This window comes from Megascapheus bottae, chromosome 9, assembly GCF_031878675.1.
Source record: "Megascapheus bottae isolate mThoBot1 chromosome 9, mThoBot2.hap1, whole genome shotgun sequence".
Lineage (NCBI taxonomy): Eukaryota > Metazoa > Chordata > Mammalia > Rodentia > Geomyidae > Megascapheus > Megascapheus bottae.
In genome coordinates this window covers 44,467,842-44,489,808 of record NC_143517.1, presented here as the reverse complement: position 1 = coordinate 44,489,808, position 21,967 = coordinate 44,467,842, and the positions used below count along the sequence as shown (strand labels likewise).

General features: G+C 37.1%; 1 protein-coding gene across 2 annotated transcripts in view; it reads right to left on the bottom strand.

Moving 5' to 3' along the window:
- Oxr1 (oxidation resistance 1) overlaps nucleotides 1–21,967 on the bottom strand; it is a 348,769-nt gene that overhangs the window by 172,674 nt on the left and 154,128 nt on the right. For both annotated transcript variants that reach the window (XM_090339254.1, XM_090339256.1), the window contains exon 3: nucleotides 13,727–13,923. In XM_090339254.1, the coding sequence (XP_090195380.1) occupies nucleotides 13,727–13,923 (197 nt within the window). The remainder of the gene's footprint in view (nucleotides 1–13,726; nucleotides 13,924–21,967) is intronic.

Here is a 21,967-nt window from a genome sequence, read left to right as displayed (position 1 = left end):
AGGTTTACGGAGGTTTCTCTACAAGCTTGTTTAAATCCTTTGTGTCCGATCTGGAGACAGCTGAGTGAGTGGCAGTAGCTTCTTGCCAAATTAGTACAACCTCTGCTCTCATCCTTTCCTAAAGCCCCATAAGAATATCATTCCCAATATGGAGCACTTTCCTGGTCACAAACCTAAAGAAATGTATGTTTGCTAAGGAAGCCTTAGCTCTTATTGACTATAAACTCAAAAATTTGCTCCTATCCAGCCTACCCGCTTGTTTCTGAAAAAGTCAGCTTACATTTCTGATGCTGACAGCCACTTTTCATATCATTTTTTCAAAGTCTTCAGTTGTGAACAAAAATTAAACAATTGCCACTACAATCGTTTTTCATCTTTGGCATAAATACAATGACTAGTATCCTCATTCATGGGAATCATTAAACTTTTACCTCTAAAAATGAAATAATCATCACTATAATACAATATACTTGGTAGCCCCTTTGTGTATCACCTTTACAATAACAATTTAAAAACTACTTCAATGCCTAAACAATTGGACTACATCTTGAATCAAAGGATGGTAAAAATAAAAAATGGAATGACTATACTTATATCAAACTAATTAAGCAGAATTAATTCCAAAGTAGAGCAACTACAATACAATTCTACAAATGATGGGTGGATTTCGCTGCCGGTTCCTCGTTTCCAGTCTGTAGAATCTCCCATGTTTTATAGAGCTAGTCACGGAAGATGCCTCTGGAAAGTGTTCTTCATTATGTGTCTGGTGTGAGTGCATCTTTCTGCAAGTACAATCCATTTACCACCACCCCCCACACAAAAGAGAGGTCTTCAGCCTAAAGCTAGTAGACTTAACCATAGACGAACCCAGCTGTTGTTAAAAAGGAGGTTAGTATACCTTCACCCCTTGTAGACGGATCACTGAGAAGTATTGCCATTTACAAGCAAAGGAAGAAACAACTAGATGAGTGATTTTCAAAAAAAATTAAATATAGGAGAATCTTTGAGATACCGGAACTAAGTTAAACACAGTTCCATATTTTATTTCTTGTGGCTTAGACCTCAAGCTACATGAGAAACTTAGTTTATGGCTATGACACTGCTTTCTAGTTATTGCTGACAATGTGATAGCTGTGAAATATTTAAACTGAATCTATTTCTGTGTAGTAATGCTACCATCATGGAAGGGAATAGAAATTTTCAAAGCAATTTACAAAAAAGTCTCACCACATAGAATTTTTATGATTATATATATATACATATATATAAGTATGTGAATATAATTCACATAATGAACACTGGCAGTAATATCAGCTAGGAAGAAAAACGTCTTTTAAGCATTTTAAGTTCTTCATAAGAATTTTATGTTTCAGCATCTCAGCCATCAAAATTACCTAGAATTATATATTTTTTTAAATCATTTTATTTTTCATTTATTTATTTATTTTGCCAGTCCTGGGCTTGAGCTCAGGGCCTGAGCACTGTCCTTGGACTTTCTCAAGGCTAGAGCTCTACCACTTGAGCCTCAGCACCACTTCTTGCTTTATTCTATGTATGTGGTACCGAGGAATCGAACCCGGGTCTTCGTGCATGCTAGGCAAGCACTCTACCACTAGGCCAAACTCCCAGCCCCATACCTAGAATTATATTTTTAAGGTTAATGAAAGCCTGGTGGGGCTGTGTTTCTCCTAGTTGGGTTTATTACCAGGCAATAAGATTTCATTTTAGACCACTGACAGTTCTGTTTCCTTGTGAACTTGCTTCTTTTCAGGATTTCATGTGGAATCATACTCATTATAACTCTAGTTGCTAAACAGTCTTGGTAAAACCAGAGTTATCTTTAAAGGGCTTGGGAAATGTTGCCTACTTATGAAATGGAAGGAACAAATGGGATTTGTTGCTAAGAGAAGAATCCCTTTTACACTGAAGGCAGGACATAAACGTTTCTATACAGAAGATTGACCTATGTTCATTTAATGTGGTTAATTTGTTAAGTAGAGATAACAGTCATATATAACTCAAAATTAAACAGAAAGATACATCTAGCTAATGGAAATAATGGGTCTAATTAAAGGATTGGTATCTTATCCCATGTCATGAGACATGTCCCTTCTCTGTCACTTTTGACATCTGTACTCCTCTGGGGATTTGTCTGAAGCCTCTCTGTGTCTGAGCTAGGACGGTTAATCCTCCTCCTGATTCTCTGGTATTTGTTGAAATCAATAGTTTCTGTAAGCCATCATGCTCCAGAGATCACCTGCGTGCTTCTAAGGTATTGACTACCAATTTACTAAAACACAATTGTTCCAAGAAGCCAGTAAGCAAGGGTCAAAAAGTTAGAGTTCAATCCAAAGGATGAAGTATTTCGGGGTATTTAAAGGCTTCCCAAGTCTGCAGGTTCCACATCTTTGGGTTCAATCAACTACAGATCAAAGACAGTTGTTAAAAAACTGTGTCTATACTGAAGATGCTTTCCTTGACATTATGCTTTAAATATATGCTATAACAACTACTTACATAACATATATGTTACATATATGTTTACAGAAATCTAGACATGAGTTTAAGTATAGATAATGGTGTTTGTAAACTATATGCAAACGCCATGATATTTTCATATTAAGGACTTGAGCACCAGTGTTCCTGGAAGCATTCCCAAAGACACTGAAAATGGCTACATGTGGCTTTTCATACTCCATGAATTGTACTGTGTCCCCAGTAGCAATATCTTAAACAATCCTTGTTTCTTTAGTTTTTTTTATCACTGTGCTTCCAATGGTAGAAAATAGTAATACAATGAATAACAGTGAAAAAACTTTGAATTTCCTGTGGAAAAATATGAAAAATGTCTAGAAAGAATTTATTTTTATTGGTAAAAGAAGAAGGATTGAAAATAATCTGGGCCCACCATGACATACTTCATTTCACCTTATAGAAGGATCATTCACTTTTTATTTATGTACCATTTACTCTGTACCTGACAAGCTTCTATGTGTCTTAAGATATAAATTATCATAGGCCTAGAATATTATGATTGTCTCGTTTGTTAAATATTCAGCATACTTTAAATGATATCCTAATTTACAACTATATTCTTCACATTTAGTTCTTGGAATAACCTAGTGTTTCCTCATTTAGCAGAGGAGAAACTAACAAATCTGAACAATGTAACAAATGGCTAGCAGAGCTATAATAGCCAGTGAATTAGTCAATTCCAACATGTCTCTTTTATGTGAAGCATGGTATTTGTATTGCTTTGTGTGAAACTGCTATGTCCGCACAACTAACGCCCTAGCCTAATCAAATTCAGAAACTGAAATCTTAGAAAAATAGTTTTATACATCACTCCCTTATAAGAAATGCACTTTATTTTTACTTTTATTTGAAACAATTATTGGAGTTTGAACTCAGGGCCTTGTGCTCTTGCTTGACTTTTTTTGTTCAAGGTTGGTGCTCTACCTCTGGAGCTACAGCTCAAGATTAATTAGAGCTAAGAGCTTCACAAACTTTTCTACACAGACTATTTTTGAACCATGATCCTCAGGACTTCAGCCTCTTGAGTGGCCAGAATTACAGGCAGCCACCATCAGTCCGAGCACGATAAGCCTATTTTGTAGTATGAAAACATGCATGTGACAATACTGACCTTTTCATGATATTGCACATCAAGGACAAGTAGTTATTTTGTTTTGAGAAGTTAATATACATTTTAGAGATAAATTCTTGGTCCAGGAAGGTAACTCAGGCTCAAATAGTAAGCAGTGTTTTATAAGTGCTGCCAAATAAAGCCTTCAAGCTCTTCACACTTGTCTCGCTGCCCTCAGACCAGCAGCCGTGACAGCATCAACAGAATCTTGACACAAATACACTATTCTAAGCCAACCCCTACAATTAACAATCAGCATCTGTATTTTTATAAAATCATGCATAATAAAATCTGAGAAGCAATGCTTCAGATCTACTTAAAGATTTAAAGCCTTCCCCTCTGAGTGTTGCTGATGAAAAGACAGTCAAGCTTTCCCTGCTCAGAAGTATATTAAGGATCTATAGACCCTGAGCCATTTGCTCTCTGTTTCAGAACTCTGTATATCCCAAGGTGATGTAGAAGAAAGTCTGCAGACTCTCTAATGTGGTATGACATTGCAAAAGCCAGGAAGCTGAAACAGAATCAATTCTCAGGGTGAGTTACATTAAGAGTACTAAGGAATGAATATGGACTCAATACCACAGAGATGTTTTCAGACACATTGACTTGCCTCTTAATCAGTTAGAAATCATTTGCCTTTAACATCAAAAGGTATTCAGAACATCTAATCCACTATCCTATCTTTCTTCAGAGATTTTGTTACTCTAGTATACTTGAGTCACAAAGTGCCCGTAGAAGTATTTCTGGCTCTTTAGATAAAGAAACTGCTTTCTCCTCAGTGCAGGTTTGAATGAATATTTTTATTCTCTCATCCCAGGATGATAAGGCCCCTTTCTGATTATCTACTGTAGTTTTAATCATATAAATGACTTGTTTTCATTTATTTCCAAAGTGACCTCTAAAGGCCAAAATCATTAGATTATTCTAGGAAATAATACAAACTGTCTAGGTCCATTGTTAGCTTTGTTTCAGGTGTTGGCCTGTTCTGCCAGTAGTGTTCTACAAATAACAAGGGCAACCAAGAACTGAACTCTAGCAGAATGACCAGGGCTCATGGACAGTCACTGCCAAGAAGAATCTGCCAAGACATGGACCTAAATGAAGCATCATAACTTGGATTCTGGAATGGAAAAAGGTCATTGGGTAAAAAGCAAGGAGATTTGAGAAAAGGAGGAGCTTTAGCTAATAGCATTGTATTGACAGTGTAGCTAACGGGCTACACTCTATATACCGAATGCATTATACTTGTAAGAATTATAAAGACTCTTTGAAATCCAACCTCTATTAGTTAAAAAGGCCTGTCACACTAATTTATTTTTGCCTTTTATAAAGAGCCACTGCCATACTTATTTATTACTATGTTATTTTAATATTCTTTTTCTGGCTTATCCAGATAACCCATTTGCTTATGAAAGATACGTATTTTGTTACTGAAAAATGTTAGCCATCATAATTCATATTACTTAAAGCAAAAAGTCACAGTATTGATTGCAAAAAATATTCTTCTTGAAGTTAAGGAAAATTAGAAATGCCAAATTCTTGGTTTTATCAAAATTATATATAATGCCTTTCCCAGTTTTGTACTAATTTTATTGACTATCTGCATCCTTAGTTCTCTGTATTTCAGGATTTCTATAAATGATACTCTCGCTTGCAGTTTCTAAATTTTGTTCCTTCTCTAGCAAGTCTAGCAACTGAAGTTTTTGTTTGCTTTTTCAATGCCAGATGCATGAAATAGGCTTAAAAGTACAGTTGGCTATATACTCTATAGACCTAATATTTTATTACATATATTACTATGTATATATGACATACAAACACTCAGCTTAATTTTAATTATGTTCTAAAATCTATGTGCCAGTGATTGTATATAGAGATTCCCTTCTTGAATACCTGTTTGTTAAACATGACATTTGACATATGATGTAAAAATCAATGTTAATAAAATCTTTAATAAAAAAAGAAAAATACCAACTTCCAAATCTGTGCAAGGGAAATCTGGGTATATTTCTGTGCCCAAACCACCACAAATTTTATACTAAAATGTTAACAAACATAGTAGGTCTTTCATAGCAATCTATCATTTTCCTTCTGTAGTAACTGCTCATTGAAATATTCCCAAAAGGACTAGATGGTGGAAAAGGCAAGTCTTGATAACTAAATTGTTTTTGGACTACTACTAATAGAGATTTAGCAAATTTCAAAATGGATTGTGATTATTTCTCAACCATGAACAATGCCCATTTTAATTATTTTACAATTTGAACTAACAGCAGCTTAATGGGAGCATTAAATAAGCTGACAGGTATAATTTGATTTTAATAAGTTATAAGATTATTATGCTGCGGCTCAAGCACAGTAGCAACACAACTGGCTCAGGGAAACTTCAAGTTTATTGACTTTTCTTAATCTACTTAGCACAGTTATCATTAAGATGTATGTTTTAATCCTGGCCCTGTTATTTCTGACACAACACAATCACAGTCACAGACTAAATACAAAAGAGTAAAGCAAGCCTACCACACAGGGCCCTCATATTTTGAAATCCTACCATCTGCTTCACTAGCACATGATAGACTGTACAAAGCTACCATTATAGGCTCTGTAAGTGAGCTTACTTCCTCCTTCCAAATATATTTCCCCTTGCTTAAAAATTTAGGTAAACTGGGCCAGGAGCATGGCCTAGTGGTAGAATATTTGGCTATCATGTATGAAGCCCTGGGTTGGATTCCTTGGAACCACAAACAGAGAAAAAGCTGGAAGTGGTGCTATGGCCCAAGTGGTAGAGCACTAGCCTTGAGAAAAGCCAAAGGACAGAGCTCAGGTCCTGAGTTCAAGCCCAAAGACTGACAATAAAAGTTAGTTAAAATGGTATAAATATCTAGCTTTAGAAAGCTAAGTTTCCTGGGAACAAAGCTTTCATATTTATTTTAGAGTTGAAAACCCTAAGGACTGCTTAGTCCTTAAGTGAACAAACCTAAATTGAACTTCAATTCTTAATATCTTCAAATTCCATATCCTAACAAAAATTGCGCACTGAGCACTTTCATCTACGCACCGCTGTTTAAAATTTGTATCAAGTCCAGGTGCATTCAGAGAATAGAAGCTAGAAGAAACTTCAGCTGTGAAGTAATTTCCCCCAACTTTCTTGTGACCCAGAAAATATAAAAAGTCATCAACCTGTCAGAACAAACTCCAAATCAAAACAAAGTCACTTCCCCCCCTCCAAAACATAATTTAATTGGACCCCATCAGAACAGTTATCCATTTTAGTTTCAGTGTTTATGGCCAGTGACCTATCTGCCAAGACAGTTCTGCTGATTAAATCAGTCCTCCTGCTCTTGCATGACCAATCTTCTCGCCTGGAGAGAAGTTTCCATTTCAGTGGTGACCCAGCTTCAGACTGTAGTTTGTGTCACCTCCAGAAACATTAGTCATCGTTTCTTTTAACCTCTTGCTACAGTATTTTTCTTTTAGTGTTGTTCTATTTTTTTAACTCATATAATTAAAAACTCTGGCTTTGAAATTAAAAGTATACCAATTATGAGATCATATTTTAAAATGTCTAGTGTATTGCAGTTAAAAAGTAGTTAAATATGTGCCTTGCTTTTCTCTTTTTAGAGTTTCCAAACTAGTTATTACTGTTTTAATTTTGCCAACTACTGAGAAGAATTCCCAGGAAACATGTAATTCGGTAGGCCGTCTTTTTAATATGTTAGCCGTTTGGGGTTCAAACTTGAGATACAATTTGTATTTAACTGTGCTTCATTAAGTTTGGGATGTTGAAGATATTCTATCCTGAAGATAGGGATTGGATTTGAGAGTTCACAATTTCACAGGCCAGTGATATTCCAAAAGGATATTTTGGGGATCATTTCTCAACTTAATATTTGTCAAATGAGGGAATTTAAAAGAAATAAGTCTTATTTAAAATATTTACCCAATGGATTCCATCTAACAAGCCATCAATATACACAAGCAATTCAATTTTTTTATAGGAGAAAGGAGGGGGGAAGGAGAGAAGAAAACAGGAGGACAAAATGAGAAAAAAACATTGAAGAAGAGTGGGTAAAAAATGAAAGAGACAGCAAAGAGGAAAGGAAGGAAGTAAAAATCAGTTTTATTGAGTAACCTGTCTCCTGAGAAACTAGTGTTTTTTTGCAATGGATCTCTTTTACCATGAATAGTGGTAAGGAGTAATTAGGAAACCATTCAATGAACTTCTTTATCTATCATTTTGTTTTCACTTCTGCAAAGAGAAGTTGACCTGAACACATGGACAGAGATGGCCAGTTCTTCACTGTTGCTCTGTCTTAATTCTTCTCTACTATGTACACTTTGGGGATAACTAAGTAAGCCAACATCCAGGGACTTTGGTCCATAGAATGGTAGAAGATAGCGGTAATACACAATCTGCTTACTCCACAGGAATGTTATGCATATTTGTTGCCTTCAGAGAGTATTGTTACTCAATTAAGAGCCTGACCACATAGTCTGGGCACTGTAGCTCATTTCTGTAATTCTAGTGACTCAGGAGGCTAAGAAAAATAGAGCTGGAGGCATAGCTCAGTAGTATGATTTGACTTAAACCCAGTACCACTAAAAACTAGAATTAACTTGTCATTCTTTGATGACATACTGAATACTTGCTTATTTAATGCCTGCCCATCTTCCTCACTAGAGTATGGGCATACGACACTGAACTTAGTCTTGTTTCCTTCTTTTCTGGAAGCACTTTAAGTGAGGCCTGGCATATCATAAGCCTTCAACAAATTCATAAAGAGAAGAAATTAGTAAGTGAATAGACATATCTTTTTAATTGTGGATAAGTTGTTTTACAGAACAACTTACCTGAGTTTAAAGAACTCAGATTTATCTATCCAAACATAACTGGAAAGAGCTGCATCATGAGTATTTTCTGGTGTTAAGAGTGAAACAGATTCACTCAGACAGAAGTGAAATCCCATATGAGTGCAAAGAACAGTCCAGCCAAGCTGTTCAGGCTGCCTGTTCCCATAGTCAAATGAGAACCTAGGAGGGATAGAAATCAACAGAAGGAAAGTTCCAGAAGTTCCAGAGGCATTACTCAGACACCTGTCAGCTAAGGAGTCACCTAGAACTTCCTAGAGAGGAGGAGAGACTGAGAAGCTAAGGCATTTCTGCTTAGTCCTTGATGTTGCAGGCCATGTTTATATAGCATGAGGAAAGAAAGAGAGAGAAGGAGGGAGGGAGGGAGGGAGGGAGGGAGGGAGAGAGAAAGAGAGAGAGATAGAGAAAGAGGGGGGGAGGGAGGGAGGGAGAGCCAGAGACAGAGGGGGAGGGGAGCATATGCCAATCCTGAGGCTTAAATTCGGGGCTTCATCACTGTCCCTGAGCTTTTATTCTCTCTAGAGCTCTACCATTCAAGCCATGGTTCTACTTCTGGCTTTTTGGGGGATAGTTAATTGGCATTGCACTGTGATCCTCACATCCCAGCCTCTTGAGTAGCTAGGATCACGGATGTAAACCACCTCGGCTTAGCACTTATAGCCATTTTTATGAATATAAAGATATCATTTTATAACCATTCCCATAAGGAATCTAGTCCTTTGTACGTGTCTTGGAGCTTCCCAAACTTTCCCTGAGTAGGTTCCCATCTCTTCTTCTTACTGAGATGGGCAAGAGTCAGGCTCTAAGATTTTTCTGACTCCCCTAGGCTGGCCCCCAACATTCATCAAGCACTAACTATGTACTTCCAGCCACAAAAAGTGCCAGGATTCATGAGATGAAAGTACTACCGTGCTCTCCTAATAGAAAGTGAAATCCCATATGAAGCCAGGCATGACAACTGGAGGAGGTCAGAGGTGCTGGGAGTTGTGGGGGACAAGCATGTGTCCAGGCAGGAAGGGAGGAGAGGGTGAGGACAGCTTGCTTTGTGGGGCATTGAAGAGCTTCTCCACACCTTTACAGCCCGCTGTGCTGTAATTCCTCCTTCTACCAGATTCCTTAGCCCCTAAATGGTAGGTGAGTGTCCCAGCTGATGTTTCAGGGATGAATGCTGTGCTGTGTGTTAGGTTCAGCGGTGAGGACACTGGGTCCAAGCATGCCCTTCTCCAGGGATTTTCACATTTGGGCGCATACACACAAGGCAGTAGCATAAAATGCATTCAGCAGTACCACTTTAAGTGGTCCCTAAGAGTCACCGTCTCTGGTGGACCCCTCTACACAATCCTCAGTGCTGTGAATGCGATAGATTTTATTCCCATCATACTTTAGAAATGCACTATGACTCCTGCATGTCACAAATGAATGGACACCCAGAGATATAGGAGATTGCATCAAGGCAATTTACTTTTGTGCCGAGGGGTGAAATACTATTACTTTACCCAGAGCTAGGCAGGCACCCTGGGCAGAGTAGGTTTTATCCCAGTCCAAACTGTCCCTCTGCTTTGTCAGGAAGTTAGACTTCATTGCAAAGGTAACTGATTACCAAGGCGAGAAAAGGGGCTCTTCTTTCATTCTTCTCCAGGTTGACAATTTTATTTTTTCATCATGGCTGGCTGGGATTGGGGTTGGGAACAAGGTGGTTGGAGGATCCAGTTGGAACAGGTTCAGGGCAGTGGAAATCTCCTACTCAAAAGGCAGTCTTATTCCTTTTAACTTCATTGATAAAGAGTTATCTTTGGAACACGGCTATCTAGTCACAAGTATTGCACCTGGTAATTGCAGTTTATTATTTTTTAACTCTTGATATAATATTCATATTTCACATATGACTGCTCATCACAAAGTTAGATAGCCATTACAATTGAAGTCATTAAAGCAAACAATTCCAGAAAACACTCTTCTCCAGTGTACATGATGACTCTTGAACCCGGAAGAATATATACTAGGTACAGTTCCAAAGGGAAGTGAGAGGTCACTTTTGGAGTCTGTATGTTCGGCCTCCTTTGCTCCTCCCATGGTTAACTGACAAGAACTCTCCACATATAATTCTCTGATCCCATGAGTAGAATAAGGAGAATCACAAGTATCTGAGTTTAATATTTGCCTTCCTGTTCTAGATTTAACAAGAAGCCGTGGGTTCAAAGGATATATGTTCACTGTACACTGTTATCTTTCAGCAGTTTTATCTAAGACAAATAAAAGTTGGAGTAATAAGAAATTCTGCTTCTTTTTCATTTCTTTACTTATTGGTACTAGTATACCAACAAGTACAAAGCGTTAATTACAAAATCTAATTTTAAAATAATGAAGGGCTTTGTGTATAGTCTAGTGATTTTTTAAGCTGAGGACACAAAACTCTAATAGACTATGAACTTAATGTGCTGAGTAATGATTGCATGTTAAAATGAAATAGGATAGACTAAAAATGTCCCTATCTCAGAGTTCCTTCTGTTAGCATCATATTATATGCTCATATACACAGTTATTGAACCACTGTGATCATCTTTGAAGAATATCCTCCTTTGTTACTGTACAGTACTTACACTGTTACTCACTAGATACAATGTTGGAAATGAACTTTACAATGTAAGGGGAAGTGTTGTCGGAAGGGGAAAAGAGGGAGAAAATGAGAGAGTAAAAGTGTTCAAAACAAAATATAGGGGCTAGGAGTTTGACCTAGTGGTAGAGTGCTTGCCTAGCATGCACAAAGACCTGGGTTTGATTCCTCGGTACCACATACATAGAAAAAAGCTGGAAGTGGTGCTGTGGTAGAGGTCTAGCCTTGAGAAAGTCCAAGGACAGTGCTCAGGCCTTAAGCTCAAGCCCAGGACTTGCAAAAAAACAAAATGTACTCATTACCCAAATTATGTAACTGTAATCCCTTTGTAAATTACGTTTACAAGAACATTAAAAAAATACAATGAATATAATACTGAGACTCATTGCTACATGTACATGTAGTACCAAAACTGGCCACCAGAGGGCACCTAGGCCCCCCTCCCCTAGTAGTTAACACTTTTCAATGAAAGAACCACGTTAGCTGGTGTATAAATTGGTTGTCCTGGTTTCCTCTGTGATATTCTCTAGGAATTTTTGTAAATTATTATGCTACAGAATTAACCATAGAAACTTCTCTGGTACATGCCTGTGATGAGAGGCTGGTATCTTTGCGGGGGTCATTGAATTGTCACACACACGAAAAAACCCATAAACACCACCTGTAGAGTCTGGAATCAATGGCTCGGGCTCCTCCTTTAACTTTTCTAAAACTCATTTCTTATCTATAAAAATACAGGGTAAAATATGACAGAGTTCTTTTAAGAATGACAGGGACTAAATTTGTCCTTGTCATATCAATTTACCAATAGAATTTTTTTATTTTTACTGTTGTTTATTAGTAATATTTTATAAAAGGATAATTTTATGCAATGGACTTTTAATTACATACATGAGATTATTTCACCCTGAAAACAATGTTTATAGGTCTTCAGTAGAAGGACTACCTAGTTCCAATAAAATTGACAGTTCAAGGGTCACCAGTTTTAGCACGATCTTTGATCATGATTCAAATAATTATGAACTTGTTAAAAATTCAGTAGTGTCTGTGCTACTTGAAATAATTAACAATTTGTGTTTCTGAACTCCATTCACTTTCCATATTTTCTAGGCATAGTTCTTCATTTACTGTGGTTAAACTTGTTAGTTTTGTCCGTCATGTTCTCCTTAATAAAGACTATTGAAACCGTAGAATAAATTTTATCTTCTGATGGCAAAATACTGTCTATAGTGAATTTATAAATAAGAAAAGTAATAGAAGGTGGTTTAAGTATAGGAGAAGACATTGGTGAATAGTACCTTGAACGATATGGGCCTTTCTAGTTGATATTTTTTAGAATTATACTATCATAAAAGAATGGAAATATGTACCTGTCTACACTATCTTGCTGCAGTCCTCATTACCTGACCTCAGTCATTCCCAGTGACACCAAGCTGGCTGTGTACTGCAAAGTAAGATGTGAAAATCTGCATATGAAGAAAGAGGCTGTGAGTAGACTTAGGAAAGAGATGTAATGTGGCTCAAAAGGATAGCAAGTTTTGCAAACAAATTCTGAGATAATCACTAGACCTACGCAGAACTAATTGTTCAACTTGAAGGATGCAGAAAATGATCTGACTAAACCATAGACACATGAAAAATGCTTTGAGTATCAGAAACAGGAATCTCTGTACATGTGGGTACTGAAATAGCTGAGAAAAATGTGGTTATCTCAAACATTCCATACTGGGATGATGGGGATGGCAAAACCCAAAGGAAATGTGGCTACTTTGACACAATTTTAGTAAACGATCAAGTCACATTCAAAATTGTTACAACCTCTGAATGTGACCAGATTCCTCTAACATGTAGTAATACTCAAAACTAAAACAGTCATCTTACTGGGTAGTTTTATCTCTTCTGCTCATCATTAAGTACCATAAGCCATTGAAATAGTTAACGTGAACATTTATCCAACAATGTGCTAATAAACAAACATAGCTGATATTTCACTGCTTATAAGGCTCCAGCAACGCTGACAATTACAGGTTATTATTCCATGTGGGAAAAGAGACATACAAAGCCTTCAACACGCTATTCATCACTTACCAGTCTCACTGAACTTATGCAATGTGCAAAGCCAAAACAGACCCACAACACAATATAACTTGTAACCATCATTTCATGGCTTTGTTAGTTACAGGTTGATATAACCACTGTCTTTACAACTTGACAGAACAAGGTCAGAGGCTCAGAAGCTCTGAAGTGAAAATGAAAAAGAACAAAAACAAAACACAAGAAAGATACTGACCTAAAATGGCTAAAATGAAAATAGCAACACATCAGCTTAAACAATTGAACAACCTCACATATGAATGTATTCCCCATTGAGTTAGGATAGAAAAGGTCCTTAAGCCTGTATTCTTATTTAACTTTGCTGAACGTTCTCAGTATTTTTCCATCTTCCTGTTAAGAGCATATAAGAAAACGTCCACATAAAATCTCAGAAAGACCTATGCATTATATGACAAATGGCCGTTAACCCACACAGCCCTGCCAAGCCCCATGACTCTTTGGAGAAGTTCATCAACCTAGTGCATAGAATATCTGGTACTCACCAATGGTGTAGAACCTCTTCAGTTCACTCCTTCGCGAAGAATGCTTCTGCGTATTTGCTGCATTGTTCTGCTCTTCTTCAATGATAGGGGTTTTAGGTGCTGGGGGTTTACTGGCTGGTGACGTTTGTTTTCCTGCACCTGGCAGAGGGTTGAACCCTGGAGCAGTAATATCCACTGACTGGGATTTTTTCTTCAACCTACAGAGAAAGAAGGCCATATACCATGAAACTGATTCAAGAGACTTCTTTCTTCCTTTTTGGTTTTTGGTTTTTTTTGTTGGTCCTGGGGCTTGAACTATGGGCCTGGGTGCTGTCCCTGAGCCCTTCACCTCAAGGCTAGTGCTCTACCACTTGAGCCACAGAGCCACTTCCAGTGTTTTTTGGTGGTTAACTGGAGATAAGAGTCTCCTAGACCATAGTGCTCAGGCTGGCTTTGAACCCAGATCCTCAGATCTCAGCCTTCTGATTAGCTAGGATTACAAATGTGAGTCACCAGTGCCCAGCAAGACACTTCTTTCTTTTCATGTTTACCATCATCATTTTTTTCAACTGTCATATTTGAAACACAGATTTCTTCAGAAATGATGGACATTTCCTATAGTATTTTAACAATTCTTCAAAGTCTTGTGTGTGTGTGTGCGTGTGTGTGTGTGTGTGTGTGTGTGTGTGCGCGCCTAATGATTCAGAAAGGTGTCCCTAAAATGAATGCAAACAGACAGGGATAAAGGAATGCAGTTTTTCCTATTGTCCTATGCTATTCCTACTTTTCAAGAGTTTTTTAAATAGACTGTCAATGGTTCATTCCTTGATTGGCTTCTCTGCATCACACTCGGGTTGGGGTATAGTGAACAAAACAGGTAAAGTAACCTGCCATCACACAGGCCTTATTCCTATGGAGAGAAGATCAACAGCAAGTAAGTAAACAGAAGAAGGAATAACAAATTAGGTAATAGCTTATATTTTGTCAAGTGTTACATCCTACACCTGTAGGCATGGCTTCCTTGCAATAAACAAAGGGTACCATGCTAGATTCCACAAGGCCAAAAAAGCAGAAAATAACATTCTACATCCGTTCAGTCTTGCTCCTCATCCCCATCACTTTTCCCAATCAAGACCCAAAGGGAAATATGTCTTGCTATATATTATTTTGTTATGAGCTCTAGAGCAGTAAGAGTAGGTTTTCTAGCTTAACAAGAGACTTTCATTTTGTACATTCTTAGAAAGCAGAATTGTGTGGGTAATTGTTACACCCTAACAATTCTAAAAATGACTATCAAGGCTGACAAGGAAACCCACTAAATGCTACCTTCAATTTCCAAGTTTTGTGAAAGAGAAAGTCTTTCTACATTTCAAACTATGTTCATAATTAAATGTGTGAAACAAATGTAAATATAGCATAATGGAATATGTAGGTGTACATGCAATACAATACTCTGATAATAAATGAAACATTGCAAAAAAAGAGATAAAAATGACCTCTTTATACACGTTGAAAGGATCTTTGTTTAACACTCTCTGCATTTCCAAAAGGAAACGAATGCCAATGTCTGGGATAATACAAAGCCATTCCTCTTGGCTGGCTCCTGTAAGTGGACTGTCTGGTAATTTATACTTGCTTTCTCTTGTTCCTCTGCTTTTGAGAGAGGGAAATAACTATTCTATTCTGCTTTTTCAGGTTTTCCAATATCTTCTTTTCTTCAGCACAATAAAAATGTTTCCTTATCTTGAAAATAAAATCTAAAACATATCAGGAAGACCAAATACATATCCTATGGATAAGTACACAGTAATGAAACTCTATAGGAAGTGCTCATGAACAGAAGTCCCTGTGCCTTTCTGAGTACATAGGGTAAGGATGGAATTTTGATTTTAAAACTTCCAGAGATGCTGAAGTGATGTTATCATCTTTCAGTCTTCTCTGGTCCTGGCGCTGTAAGGCTCAGCTTTCTCCTGCAATGCTAGCTACTCAGGAGGCTGAAAATTGAGGACTGTGATTCAAAGCAGCCCAAGTACAAGTATTTATGAGCTTCTAATAACCAATGAATAGCAAAAATTCCAGAAAAGGAGGTGTGGCCTAAGTGATAGAGCATCTGCCTAAAAAAAGGAAAGCTAAGTGAGAGTGTGATGTTCTGGGTTCAAGCCTCAGTAGGAGTGCTCTGCATGTACACATGCCACATGCATGCACACACACGCTCGCAGATATTAGGATGTTAGATAAATAAAAAACCTGCAGGAGCAGTAGTGGACCTGACAGGGTATACTCGTGTGCAGTGGAGAAGAATGAAAGAAGCTATACTGCAGTCCTTTCTTTGGCACGTATTGTGATATTTCTCTTGAGATAGTCCCAAACTACTTCAGGAAGCAAACATGTAAGATGAGAACTGGCAAGGAATCATCTTCACGTGATCCACAGGAGGAGACTGAAATGCATCTCCCTCACACACACTGTACAAAAGAGCGAAGATCTAAATTTAAGATCTGATTCTTTGAAACTGCTACAGGAAGACACAGAAAAGACAGGAAAATAGAGGCATAGGCAAGGCCTTTCTAAACAATTGCCAATTGCTCAGGAAGTAAGAACAAGAATTGGCCATTTGGAATGTATCAAATTGAATAGCTTCTGAATATCAAAGAACATGGCACTTTTTTTTGTATATTTAGGATTGTTACCTCTGAAAATCATCTGCATCCACCAAGCAATGTTTTGGTCATTCTTCATCTACCTGTTCTACATGATAACACGAGGCTTGAACAATACTTTACTATATCATAAATCATTAAAAAATACAAATTCCAATATTGTCCTTAGCCTTGAGAGGAAATACTTCTCCTACTGACTTTCAAATTTCACTTACAACTAATTAGATATGTTTCTGAGTTCTGCAGCTATGTGTAGGGAAAAGAATCTTAGCAAATTAGTGTAATAAAAGAAACAACTAAGAAAATGTGATGTAGCAGAATGAGACATTCCCAAGGCTTTAGGGGCATAAGACAATCATGGTGCTGATACAGACAGATACACTGCATGGATTTGCTACATACCTTGAGAATAACAGCATCTTGCTTATGGTGATACTGATGGCAGTCATACTACCTGAAACTAAATCCATTACCTGATACCTACAAAATACATAGCCTTAGGAATTCCTCCTAACCTCTCTTTAGCCCAGTGTTGTCACTTTTAAAGTGAAGACAGCCATGATATGTCTGTTATAAAATATATTTGATAAATCAATATCAATATCATAGGACAGTAGTTAGCATACAGCAGGAGATATGTAAGTTTTGCCTTAAGGAAAAATAAAAAAACATGGTCAGTCATTGCTTATTTATGATGCATCAGTTACAAGGCCTATATAGAATAATTCCATTTATCATTCACAATAAATATATGAGACAGCTGTTATATTTCCTATTTGCATACAGGCCAATTGAAATTTATGGAAATTTGATGGGGCTAAATTTCAGTGGGCTGATATTCAATCGAGATATCTACATCTAGATATCTAGATTTTGAAATTAAATGAGATAGACAAAGTTCAACTCCTATAAATTAGGAGATATTAATCAACAACTGGACAGTCTAGGCCTTATCTATTATAATGATATTCATACTATCTTCCTGCTTTACCTAAATAGTGATAGGAAGCATCTAGCTGGTGAAATTCCAGATATCTACATTGGTTGGAGGAGGTACATATTCACACTTGGCTTCGCTCCTTCCTTTTTTCTTTCTTTTTCTTTTTGTTAGTCCTGGGGCTTGAACTGTGCTCTTGGAGACTGTTCCTGAGCTCTTCAGTTCAAGACTACTGCTCTATCACTGTTACTTCCACCACTTCCGATTTTCTGATGGTTAATTGGAGATAAGAGTCTCATAGGACTTTCATGGGCAGGCTTGGTTTTGAACTGCAATTCTCAGATTTCAGCCTCCCTGAGTAGCTAGGATTATAGGTGTGAGCCACTAGCACCTGACTTCTCATTCATTTCTTGTATATAAATGTGCATTTCATATCCACCTGGATGCATGTGAATGGTGAATTCCAAAAGGCTGCCACTTGTGGTCCTTGTGCAGTGAGAAGACCATCTGTGGTTTGTATATCTCATTACTGCTAGGGAAGCTGTCTCCTCGCTTCCTGAAAGAGCTAATGCAAAGACATTTTGGAAACTAGTAAAACTGCTGAGAGGGCAGGTTTCCCAAGTTTTATACTGTGATGGCTGCAAAAAGATTCTAGTTACTCAGAAAGAGCTATGGGGAGCAAATGCCTAAACGATTTTCCACATTGCAAAATTAAAGGCTTTTGTTAACCCTCCTCTACAGTCTGATGTGAAAAAAAAGAGGCAGCTAAAAACAAACCACTAAAATCAGCAAAAGTAAGCATATTCTGAAGTTCAACCAGAGAAGAAATGATAGAATAGAAAGTTATTCATTAAAACAAGAAAACATGGAGCCTTTATTTCTTTGGGACTGTCTTACTTCACTTAATATGATTTTTTTCCAAGTCTTTCCATTGCTTTATGGCTGGGTCAATGTCATTCTAATGAAAGCAAAGAATTCCAATGTGTATAAATACCACATATTCTTGATCCATTCATCTACTGAGGGGCACCTGGGTTGGTTCCATATCATAGCTATGGTAAATAATGTTGCAATGAACATAGTTGCACTGGTAGCTTTAGTGTGGTCTTGCTTGTATTTGTCTCGGCAAATGCCCAGGAATGGGATTGCTAGAAGGCTCCACGTTTTCCCTCATTTGTAACAATTGGCAGATGTCTAGGATAGTCCTAGTAGAGGATCACAATAGCTTAATAGCTATGTACATATGACCATATAAAATGATGCTAATAGAAATAAACTCCAAGGAAACAAGAGAGTTATTTTTGGTTATTGTTTTGTTTTTATTTTTAATGTACCATGAGAAGTTATTTCTTTTTTCTTTCTCTTTGGTTTATCTGCTGTCATCATCACTCTTTTGGATTTTGGTATCCTGTGCCATATATATGTGTGTGTGTGCATGTGTGTGTATGTGTGTGTGTGTGTGTGTGTGTATGTGTGTGTTTACCTGATTTGGGGAAAGTAAGAGAAAAAACAAAATGGTGAGACAAAGGACAAAGGGTGAAACAATGCAACAGATATAATCACTAACACTATGGTGGAAATGAACTATATAACTAGGGGAGTAGTGAGAGAAAAATGAAGGAGAGGGTTACAGTGTTTGACAAGAAATGTATTCATTACTTTGTTTATGTAACTGCAATCTCTCTATACAACACCTTTACTATAAAATAAAACTAAAACAACAATAATAATAGGAACAAAATAAGAACACAATCCCTTGGAGAATAAGAAAAAGCCAATCCCTACTATTCTAGGATGGCAGGGGTCTGACTCTCACATGTCTCTTATGAGACATGAGGTGCAATCTTTCCTTAGTGTGAAATTAGGAAGTACAGAATTTTCATGTACAATTCAAAATCAATGCAAAATGCTTACACAGAACTCTCTGTGGAAGTTATTGGTTCATGGACTATCTCGAAAGCTTACTATTAAAAGACATGTTCCTAATCATATATTCATTCCAAGAAATCCATGCTTTACCTTAAAACTTTTAGATACTAGAAAATTCAAGCTAGGAATTGTTTGTTAGAAATTCCAGCAAAAACAAATAAAAAATTCATGGTAAATGCAATTGAATTGAACTCTGAAAAGGAAGGTCAGATTAAGTCCAAAGTCTGTCCAGAAGAATAGATGGAGTCATTGATCTTCTACCTAATTTTATGCCACATATACTTTAAAATCAAATTCTCCAAGTAAATTCTCCCCTTCCAGAGTTCAATTGCCTCTAACATTAGAGGTTAGAATTTCATACTGGCCTTCCGTGACAAAGACACTCAAGTTCTTTAGGTTTGCCAGCTGGTTGCCAATATCCCAAGGTTTCAGTAACTCAGAGAAAAGAAGCAAACAGAGTAACACTTTCTATTAGAAGTCCTCACAAATGTATCAACTTACTACATTCATGAAAATCCTTAGTTTCCCCATCAACTGCTTCCAAGGGCTGGGTGTAGTCTTTGTCATACATCAGTCACTTAACAAATAAATGGAAGGAAGGAAGGAAGGAAGGATTTCTTCACAGCAACAAAAAAAAGAAAACAAGGCAAAAAATGCAGGCAAAGTCTACATGTAGAAAATCACAAGCACACATACCCCTCCAAACAAAGTAAACTGAATGACTGTAATATATACTCTATAGCGGATACAATGCTTTCCAATCCTTAAAGGGATTTATGCTGCTATTTGGTTAGAAGGAGGAAATTCGTTTATCTCCATCATTAAGATGATAACAAATTCAAACAGTATCACGATTCTCGATTCACTAAATTTAGTTTTGGAAATCTAAATAAATTTTCTACAGTGTTATGTGCTAGCATTCTTTTTTTTTTTTTTTTTTTTTTTTGCCAGTCCTGGGCTTGAGCTCAGGGCCTGAGCACTGTCCTTGGACTTTCTCAAGGCTAGAGCTCTACCACTTGAGCCTCAGCACCACTTCTGGCTTTTTTTTCTATGTATGTGGTACCGAGGAATCGAACCCGGGTCTTCATGCATGCTAGGCAAACACTTTAACCACTAGGCCAAACTCCTGGCCCCTGTGCTAGCATTCTTATATAGAAGTTTCTGGGAAATTACAATAACAAGAGCGAGGTCTCTGGAATTAAAAATCTGGGATTAAATTCAAAATGATAATGCTTAAAAAAACAAATAATGAGACATTTTCATTTCACTTTATTATGCTTATTAGGAACATGTACCATATGTTCTTGGAACAAACATGAAGAGTATTGTACATCATCTTACTACTTTAGGGTTTTGAAATAATGTTAACAATTGTAAATTTTTATGATTACCCTTCCGTACACTTGTTGAGCATACCATTATATTGAAACCAATCGCTCTGAAATCACACAAATATCCAATTTTTGTTCAGTTTTGTTAATGGAACTTCAAATCCTTTCCATTAAAAAACCTTGAAAATGGAAATTTATGTAAATCCAAAGATTAGGGCTTGGAGGAATTAGAAGTCAAATCCTTGTCAATGTTAAATAGTTTTCCACATTAACTTTCAGAGCTGAAATTTAATTTCATTACCTTTGATGAAATGATTTGTAACATGAGATTGCTTCTTCAATTGCATTTTGTTTACTCGTTTGAGCAAGAGGAAATTAGAATACATATGACTATCTTAAGGTTTTAGGCTTCTATCCAGCATTGTTGATTACGGAAATCTATTTTTAACAGGGCCTATTACAAACTATCTGGATAAAGCATATGGACTGGCTGATTAAAATGTAGTTTTGCTTATGTACAACATAAGGCAGCTACAAACTTAATCAAGCCTGCTTCTACATGTGATGATAATCTGAGCTGAGGCCAGTGGTTTATGGCTAAGTCACGAAGTCATCTTAAACATACAAGAAGATGAGATGAACAGGGGAAATAGCATAGAACAATATAGGTGCTTTGTCAATATGTGAATCTAGGAGTTGGATGAAAAAGACATTTCTGGTTAGTCTATTACTTCATGACCTCTTTAAATCTTCCTCTTCATGAATGTAGAATGATAGCTTAAGTTATTCTATTTTTTTTTTTTTTTTTGCAGATCATGGGACTTGTACTTGGCCTGGGTGCTGTCCCTGAGCTCTTCAGCTTAAGGCTACCACCCTACCTCTGGGCCTGGGTGTTGTCCCTGAGCTCTTCAGCTCAAGGCTACTAACCTACTCTTGAAACAAGCCCCACTTCCCATTTTCTTTTTTTGTTAATCTTTGAGAGCTATTATTTACTTGTTTTTATTTATTTGCTTATTTTTGATAGTCATGTGGCTTGAACTCAGGGACTGAGCACTGTCCTTGGACTTTTCTCAAGGCTAGAATTCTACCACTTAAGACACAGCATCACTTCCAGCTTTTTTCTGTGTATATGATACCAAGGAATCAAACCTGGGCCTTCGTATATGCTAGGCAAGCACTCTACCACTAGGCCAAAGTCCAACCTACCATTTTCTAGAGGTTAATTGGAGATAAGAGCCTCAGGTCCTTCTGTGCCTGATCTAACTTTGAACCCTGATCCTCAAATCTCAGCCTCTAGAGTAGCTAGGATTATAGGCGTGAGCCACCGTGCCTGGCTTAAATGAAAATGATACTCATTTTAAAATGTAAGGTTGCATTTCTGGCTGCATTGTTCTTGTTGATTGAA